This window comes from Salvelinus fontinalis, chromosome 27, assembly GCF_029448725.1.
Source record: "Salvelinus fontinalis isolate EN_2023a chromosome 27, ASM2944872v1, whole genome shotgun sequence".
NCBI classification, from domain to species: Eukaryota; Metazoa; Chordata; class Actinopteri; order Salmoniformes; family Salmonidae; genus Salvelinus; species Salvelinus fontinalis.
Window position 1 is genome coordinate 13225873 of NC_074691.1, and position 8800 is coordinate 13234672.

An 8800-nucleotide genomic window follows, 5' to 3' on the forward strand; every position below is an offset into this window, starting at 1 on the left:
TCTCTTGATAAGTGAGTTAATTGGACCATTTTCCTGTCCTGCTAGCCATTCAAAATGTAACGAGTACTTTTGGGAGTAAGGGAAAATGTATGGAGTAAAAAGTATATTGTTTTCTTTAGGAAAGTAGTAAAGTAAAAGTAGTCAAAGATATAAATAGTAAAGTACAGATACCCAAAAAAACTACTTAAGTAGTACTTTAAAGTATTTTTACTTAAGTACTTTACACCCCTGGATGCAGATGAGTCTATAGTGAAATGTGACACTGAAGTGATGTGTAGTAGAGCAAGAAATGAACAGATCGCTGATGCATAGCAGCGCAGCAGAAGCAATTATCATGATATCCAATGTGCTCTCCCTCTAATTCAAGCGCTTGCCTGTCCCTGTCTTGCGTCGCCGTTTTGATGGCGAGTTTGGTATCACTTGTCATTCCACATCTGTAAGTGCTGAGGACGACGAGCCAAACTGGACATGATGGATGCTTGTTTACAGTACGAGCAATATCTCGGCATATTAAAGTCATCAATCTCAAGTTAGAGGCAGCAAAAAACTGTGGAGAGGCAGATGGCTTTGAACACTGATAAGAACTCCTCTAAAGAGCGCTTGTTATTTGTTGACACGTTAAAGTGGAGATTCAGGAAAAACATGTACTGCCACTTTTTGATCATAGTACACAAGCACTAATAGGCTTTCTGATTATGAGATTAAACGTAGGAGAGTTAAAAGCTAATGCTTTACTATTGAACTGTAGGTAAGGGAAGGGAAGCCTTCAAAACATGGTCCCTCAGTGTCAGCATGTATTAATGCTCATATCCCCAAGCTGATCCAAGGCACTTGTATTATCACGTTACACAAACAAACTGTGAGACGTCTGAGCCCTAATGCCCCCCCCCCCCCCCCTCTCCCCAGGCTGGAGGGCACGGAGGATAAGTTCCGGAACAGGGAGAGCCGGCCTGAGGATCTGCAGGTGATCGCTGAGCTAAAGGACATGGTTACTGAGAGGGAGTCCCTCGTCAAGAAGCTGGTGGTAAGTGTATGTACACAGTACAAGATGGCCTACAGGATGCCCTTTTGTGGTTTTACCCAATAATCCTAGACTTGGAGCCTGCATGCCTGTTTACCTCCAAACAATAGTAGACCAGACTATGGAGTGCTGTAGCCTTGCATGACCTAAGAGTTCTCATGCAGCAGCAGTAGACTCCGAGAGCTATGTTACAGCCCTTGAGTCCCAGCAATGCATTCAGACAGGTTATCCAGCATACCGTATCGGTGACAAAGTGTCTGTGGCACTAGAGAGAGTGGATAGAAACCCTCTGACTTTAGCCAGTGCTATCATCCTGTACTGCTAAGCCCATTGTAGACCGAGTATGTGAGGTGTGTCGTAAACAATCAGTGAGATGCTCCATCACGAACTCAGAGCACCGTGACCTAACTGGCATCTCTCTGTGGACGTGCAGGACGACAAAAAGTTCTACCAGCTGGAGTTGGTGAACAGAGAGACCAACTTCAACAAAGTGTTCAACACCAGTCCCAACGTGGGAGTAATAAATCCCCTCATCAAGGTGAGCTGACCGCTGTACACTTACACACCATACAGACAGACACACAAGGCTAACACACCTCTGGACTAACACTGACCATCAGTTGATTAGAGCCATATAGCTAATCTGAGATAATCTTTGACACTTTGTGAAGCCCGAAAGCTACCGGTGACAATTTGAAACCATTAGGGAACCATCCCGGTCATTACAAGCCTAAACCGGTTGCCTGTACGTCGTTGTCGAGAATGATTGAAGTGGAGATTTTCCACGTATATTTAACCTTGATTTCCATTGGAACCATTCCATCCTTTAGTGGAGAGAAGTTGTGTCCCATTCCAATGTAAACACAGCAACCCCCTGTCTCCCAGTTGAATGGATCACTCTGCATGGTCAATATGTAACTGTTGATTCCATTTCAAGTTCTATAACTTCCGATATTATGTGTGTTTGTACATTTGTGTGTGTGTGTGTGTGTGTGTGTGTGTGTGTGTGTGTGTGTGTGTGTGTGTGTGTGTGTGTGTGTGTGTGTGTGTGTGTGTGTGTGTGTGTGTGTGTGTGTGTGTGTGTGTGTGTGTTAGTCAGTGTGTGTGTGTTATCTCCCTGTTCAGACATCCAGTTCTCCTTTGCTTTCCAAGCCATTCTTTGTTAGTGTGAACTTTCTGTAGCCTCTTCCTTTGATGCATCCCTTTTTTGCCCATCTTAGTTTACATAAAGCTGAGAGCGACTGTTGCTTCACTAGCTGAGTGGTGCGAGCTTGACCATCAGAAAGCATCCATCCACATAAATCCTCTAAGAGAATGAGAAATATATATATATATACACAGCAGTCTTTTTTTCCATTGGACTAGCTTTCCCTATTTTTCCCATTTGTTTGTGTTTTTGTCCTACTGTGTAGCAACAGAGAAAGAATGACAAATCAGCAAACCGATTCAGCAGCTCACCAAACCTCAGGGCTCTGGAGGCGACAGGAACAGGGACGGGGAGCGGGCAACCCCAGCCCAACCGCCTAGAGCCTATCCCCAACTCCCCCATTCACCACCTTGAGCTCAACACTAGCAAACCTCTGCCCCCACCGACCCCTCCGACAGAGCCCAAGAAATTCATGAGGTGAGCGCCGCCCCTCCCTCGCCGCTGACGCCTCCGTCCGCACCATGGGCAGGCCCAGGGGTCAAGCACACTGACACACAGACAGACAGAGGCTTGCCCTGACCTTCGGCCCATACAGCTACAGATAGGCAGCTTTCATACAAACCTCTCCAGAGTCAGCTGTCATATCCCTTTATGTTGGGCTTCAGTCTTTAAAAGAAACTTCTCAATGTGACCCTCACTGGCGAATGTTGATGTTCTTCGCCCCTCTGTCAGACCTCGCTCTGATAAACAAAAGAGCGTTAAATTAGGAATGACAAAAGACATTTAAGCACTCCAGTCTAGAACTTTAATTACCTTGAATAATAGATTAAGTTGTGTGCTGCCTGTTGCCAACAGGCTGAGGGTTCATCCCAGGATTCCCTCTTGATTGCTATTCTATTTGAAGGACATGATGGTTTTTGTCTTTGCCTGCAGTTTTTGCGAGGCTTTGATTGCATCCCCCGAGAATTAGCTTTCGGAGAGAGGCAGAGCTCCCACAATCCCCCCCCCCCCCCAATACACTGCTATGTCAATTCATCTTTACTTTATACCGCGAAGTCAGTGACTTCACAGGAGGGTTTCTTTTCAAACACACAAAATATATTCCAGACACACTGCTGGAGATGTGTCAACACTTTACTATACTATTATAAAGTATAGTAAATACATAAGCTTTGAAAATGGCATTGGAATGCAAAAGGAGCATGTGTACCACTACACCCCCCCCCCCCCCCCCCACCCCCACCCCCACCATCACTCTTAACATGCAAACTGAAGTGTGCACGCTAGGAGTTGTCTCTTTGTGTCTCTGCGTTGTGTTAATTGTTCCGTTTGTTCTGGAAGTTATAGGCCTACAACTCATTGGTGATATTGTTCTGTTAAACCTCCCATCCTCATCGGCCTCCAGGCTTGCCGCACTTACTGCACTTTGTTGTCCACCTTGATGTGAAATTGTTTTGATTTTACATGAGGAAAATATTGGTGGTGATATTTTCTTGCCATGTACAGTTCTGTGTGTGGGGATGTGTGAACGTCTAACTGAAGCCTCCAATAACAACAACACTCTCCCTCTCATCAATGAACGCCTCTCTCTCTTGTGCCTTGGCATTGCTTTGCTCGTTGTTGTGCTTCCAGCTATAATTCTGTTCATGTGTATTAAGCACACATGTTAATGTGGTACTCTCGTGTGCACGTGTTGTACTAGCTTATGATGCCTCTACTCATCCGGTACTTAGGTTTCTGCCTATTGCTGCACTTGTTATGTATCTGTACCCGTGTGCACTGTGCCAAAGGAGCTTTGGCCCTTTCTGTTGCCTTTGCTGCATGCTGCTATGTAAATAAGTTGCAGATGAGTCGGCGTGGCGGATTTGTGCGGGGCTGCCCTCCATTGTCATGGGACTCTCCCATCACTGCATCACACACATGGCCTGTCTGTCTCAGCCCCTGGCAAGGTTGACCCTGTTTACACTTAGCAACAGATGCACCCCCACATACTACATACCTGCTGAAGCACATACCACTCGTATTAACCAAACTGCAGGGGCAAATGATGACACAATGGTGCCATGTATTACATATTTGATTTCAGATTATTCAAAGGCTGCTTCTATCTCGTTGCAGTGCTCCTGAAGTGCTGCCCTATTTCCATTCACGAGGTCTATACCAGAATACACATGCTTCAGTCCTCGGAAAAGATACCTAGATCAATAGAACTTCTTAATTCAGCTCACCAGCAAATGTGTAGTACAATACATGTGCATACATACTTGAGTTTTCCCGATGAAAAACACTAGCATGCGTGCTTATGCCAGTTCTCTGCTTCTAGCTTTTGATGTTGTTGAAGTCAGCCCTGTCCGTCTCAGCCCAGGTGTTCTCTGGATCTGAAATTGGTGAGGAATTGAGCATTCAATTGGGTTTGCTGCAATGGAGGCTACTGAGACTGAGGAGAGAATGATCACAGAGTAGACATTTAAGGATAGTTCTCAGAGACAAACAGTTCAAGCTCCGCACAGGATGAAGAAGCCACGTGTCTTTAATTGAAAAACTTCAGACATGTTCAGCTCAGTTAGGGCAATACAGTTGGTGCAGTGAAGAATGAGTGCAGACTGTGTTCATTCATTTGTATCTAGTCATGATAGTAATAATAAAACTAAGTTCAGAGGATGTTATTTCACATAACAACTGTGGAAATAACCATAGTAGGAAATTAAAACTCAAAATATCTGAAGTTACACCGTTCTTTGTCAGATTCGCAGACTGCAATTTCCTTGCCTTTGTGTTTGTCAAATATCAACTGCAATATAAAGTTGAGTCATAAATCACTGAGATATTTTCCATCTTGAACTCGTTGTACACTCTAGTTGTTGAGAGGAGAGCGCTTCACATTATTACGGTTTGTTCTGTACTGACATTTCAATGAGACTTCTCCCACTCATCCTCTCCTCCTTTTTGGCTCTCCAGACAGTCGGATGTCAAGCCCTTCATAGATAGGAGGCATCTGGTGCCCATCAATGGGCTACGACCCTGAACAACTGAGGCTGAGGGAGAGCCCTAGACACCAGGCAGCCAGACAGACAGCCAGAGATATATCTAGCTCTATAGGCAAAGAGCAAAGGTTATTTTATGTGGAATAAAGCTGCAATGTTCGAGTACAATGATGTTTGTTGGCCGGTTATTGTGAATTTGTCAATGCCAAGGCTATGGTCAAGCCAGCAAACCCAGTGAAAGGCATTAGGTTGAATATGCTATATCTTAGGTAGACTTAGAACAACCAACAATAGACAAGGTTATGGTCTTTCAATACATTTTCCCTCTCAGATTTTGTCCTTGGGGTTACAATTGCATTGGCTTTTCAGAAACTACAGACTTTCATACAAGAAACTTTACAAGTAGTATGAAAGTAGTACATAGGATTTTTAATAGATGCATTCACATATCTATATAACCAAGACAGCGTCCTCCCCCAAGGACCTGAGTCAAAGATTAACAACTGCATGGTCTTGTAATTTAATCTCACAAAGCCTCATGTCTGGATGATCATGTAAAACAGAAATGTTAGAGTTAGTAGAGCCGCAGGCTCTTAGAAATGAGCACACTTAACACGATTAAAGGCTGGTTAGCGCAATGGAAATGTTATTGTTTTCTAGGAAACATTCACACTTAAGAGCAGATCATCAAATCTATACTGCCGCAGCAAAATCCCATTATCCTCTGAACTGGATGAATGACTATACCAACGACACTAAGGAACATTCACAAACACATCACACAGGCATAAAACCCACAGACTTAAATCAAATAAAATGACTCTCAACTCCAAGGTGTAATAAGGATTCCTTAGTCAATAATGTCCTGTATTGTGTAACTGTGCTGCTGTTGTGGTGTGCCCCCCTGTGTAGCCCTCCTGAGACAGAAGAGTCACCCGTAGGATCCCCCGACCCCCAGCGCCAGGAGTGGTTCGCCCAGTACTTCACTTTCTGACTTTTGCAACTCGAGAGCATGTCAACCATAGGAAACGAAAAATACAACAAAAAATGAACATTATTTAATGATCTCCCACTCCATTTCATTCTGTTGATTACTTCACCGTGAACGGTTTCCTTGTTTGTACAGTGCCGATGAGTATGTTTGACGTTTTCTTTTCTGCAGTTTCTAAAGAGTGATGCATATGCTGCTACAGTAAATTGTCCTCTCTCTGTACCTTATTTTAGAATGGCACCATAACGAGAGTTTGTTACAGCCGCATAACCAATTTTGGTAGAATTAAACTGTTTGTATGGTTGTCTCAACACAGATATAATGATGTCTCACCAATTTTAAAAATAAATTGCATATTTTATATTTATATTATACTATGTATGCTTAACTAATAAATAATTATTGTGACATTTAATCATGATATGTGTGCTGTCTTTTTTGGGGGCCTTTCAATTTATGGAGGATTTGTACCGTAAAGTACTGTGCCATAGAATCCCAACTTCTTCAGAAAATATTTAATTATAAGGTGTTTGAATTTATTTATTTATTTTATTTTTATTTTACCATTATTTTACCAGGTAAGTTGACTGAGAACACGTTCTCATTTGCAGCAACGACCTGGGGAATAGTTACAGGGGAGAGGAGGGGGATGAATGAGCCAATTGTAAACTGGGGATTATTAGGTGACCAGTGAATGAACTCCATTATGTTTTGAAATGGTGTTTTACACTGTTTTAGGTCAAAGTATGTACAGGTATTACTGTGTGTGTGTTCAGGTCTGGTTCAGGTGAATTTCTCTGGTCCTATTGTGGCATGTGACAGCCTTGCGGCTGCACATTTATTCTGGATAGACATAGACGCTAACAAATCAGAAAATATAAGGGCTTCCTTCCATAAAAGCAATTTCAGATTATTTTGACCAACATAAAAAAGCACATGTTTTCTATTGAATTATTGTGAATGTAAATGCAGCATTTAATTCATAGTGAGTATTTTAAGACAGTGCCGTGATGTTTATTTCGTGTTGTAGTTTTGAACACCCCTGTGGGAGTACTGAATGTGGGAATCCAGAGGAAAGTTCCAAAGTTCTTAAAGGTCATGGCTAGAAAGGATCCAGCTTTTGTCAAGTTAATGTCAGATTTGACTTTTCATAGCAGGTTAACAGACCTTACGCAGCAGGTTAGGATAATTAATGTAGCTTGTTTGGAGAATTAGGTTTAAGGTTAGGAAAACAGTTGGGGTTAGCTTAAATATATATTGTAAAACTTTGGACGGTAAAACTGACCGGTAGGCAGCAGTACCGGGGGAATCGGTGACAGCATTCTAAAACTTTGGACCGGTAGTGTGTTTTATATATATATATATATATAATATATATATATAAACCGGTAGTGTGTAATATACACTGCTCAAAAAAATAAAGGGAACACTTAAACAACACAATGTAACTCCAAGTCAATCACACTTCTGTGAAATCAAACTGTCCACTTAGGAAGCAACACTGATTGACAATAAATTTCACATGCTGTTGTGCAAATGGAATAGACAAAAGGTGGAAATTATAGGCAATTAGCAAGACACCCTCAATAAAGGAGTGATTCTGCAGGTGGTGACCACAGACCACTTCTCAGTTCCTATGTTTCCTGGCTGATGTTTTGGTCACTTTTGAATGCTGGCGGTGCTCTCACTCTAGTGGTAGCATGAGACAGAGTCTACAACCCACACAAGTGGCTCAGGTAGTGCAGTTCATCCAGGATGGCCCATCAATGCGAGCTGTGGCAAAAAGGTTTGCTGTGTCTGTCAGCGTAGTGTCCAGAGCATGGAGGCGCTACCAGGAGACAGGCCAGTACATCAGGAGACGTGGAGGAGGCCGTAGGAGGGCAACAACCCAGCAGCAGGACCGCTACCTCCGCCTTTGTGCAAGGAGGTGCACTGCCAGCGCCCTGCAAAATGACCTCCAGCAGGCCACAAATGTGCATGTGTCAGCATATGGTCTCACAAGGGGTCTGAGGATCTCATCTCGGTACCTAATGGCAGTCAGGCTACCTCTGGCGAGCACATGGAGGGCTGTGCGGCCCCACAAAGAAATGCCACCCCACACCATGACTGACCCATCGCCAAACCAGTCATGCTGGAGGATGTTGCAGGCAGCAGAACGTTCTCCACGGCGTCTCCAGACTCTGTCACATGTGCTCAGTGTGACCCTGCTTTCATCTGTGAAGAGCACAGGGCGCCAGTGGCGAATTTGCCAATCTTGGCGTTCTCTGGCAAATGCCAAACGTCCTGCACGGTGTTGGGCTGTAAGCACAACCCCCACCTGTGGACGTCGGGCCCTCATACCACCCTCATGGAGTCTGTTTCTGACCGTTTGAGCAGACACGTGCACATTTGTGGCCTGCTGGAGGTCATTTTGCAGAGCGCTGGCAGTGCACCTCCTTGCACAAAGGCGGAGGTAGCGGTCCTGCTGCTGGGTTGTTGCCCTACTACGGCCTCCTCCACGTCTCCTGATGTACTGGCCTGTCTCCTGGTAGCGCCTCCATGCTCTGGACACTACGCTGACAGACACAGCAAACCTTTTTGCCACAGCTCGCATTGATGTGCCATCCTGGATGAACTGCACTACCTGAGCCACTTGTGTGGGTTGTAGACTCTGTCTC

The 8800-nt window shown here is 44.1% G+C and overlaps 1 protein-coding gene across 3 annotated transcripts in view; it reads left to right on the forward strand.

Annotated features, from left to right (window-relative positions):
- Positions 1-6564, forward strand: part of LOC129825072 (protein FAM184A-like) — a 158982-nt gene extending 152418 nt beyond the window's left edge. Inside the window, exons 16-19 of one of the 3 annotated variants that reach the window (XM_055884827.1) lie at positions 907-1030; positions 1455-1559; positions 2434-2645; positions 6065-6564. In XM_055884827.1, coding sequence (XP_055740802.1) covers positions 907-1030; positions 1455-1559; positions 2434-2645; positions 6065-6146 — 523 coding nt within the window. In that variant the 3' untranslated portion in view covers positions 6147-6564. The remainder of the gene's footprint in view (positions 1-906; positions 1031-1454; positions 1560-2433; positions 2646-6064) is intronic. The other 2 variants (XM_055884828.1, XM_055884829.1) reach the window with 2 other exon arrangements.
- The last annotated feature ends 2236 nt before the right edge of the window (positions 6565-8800 follow it).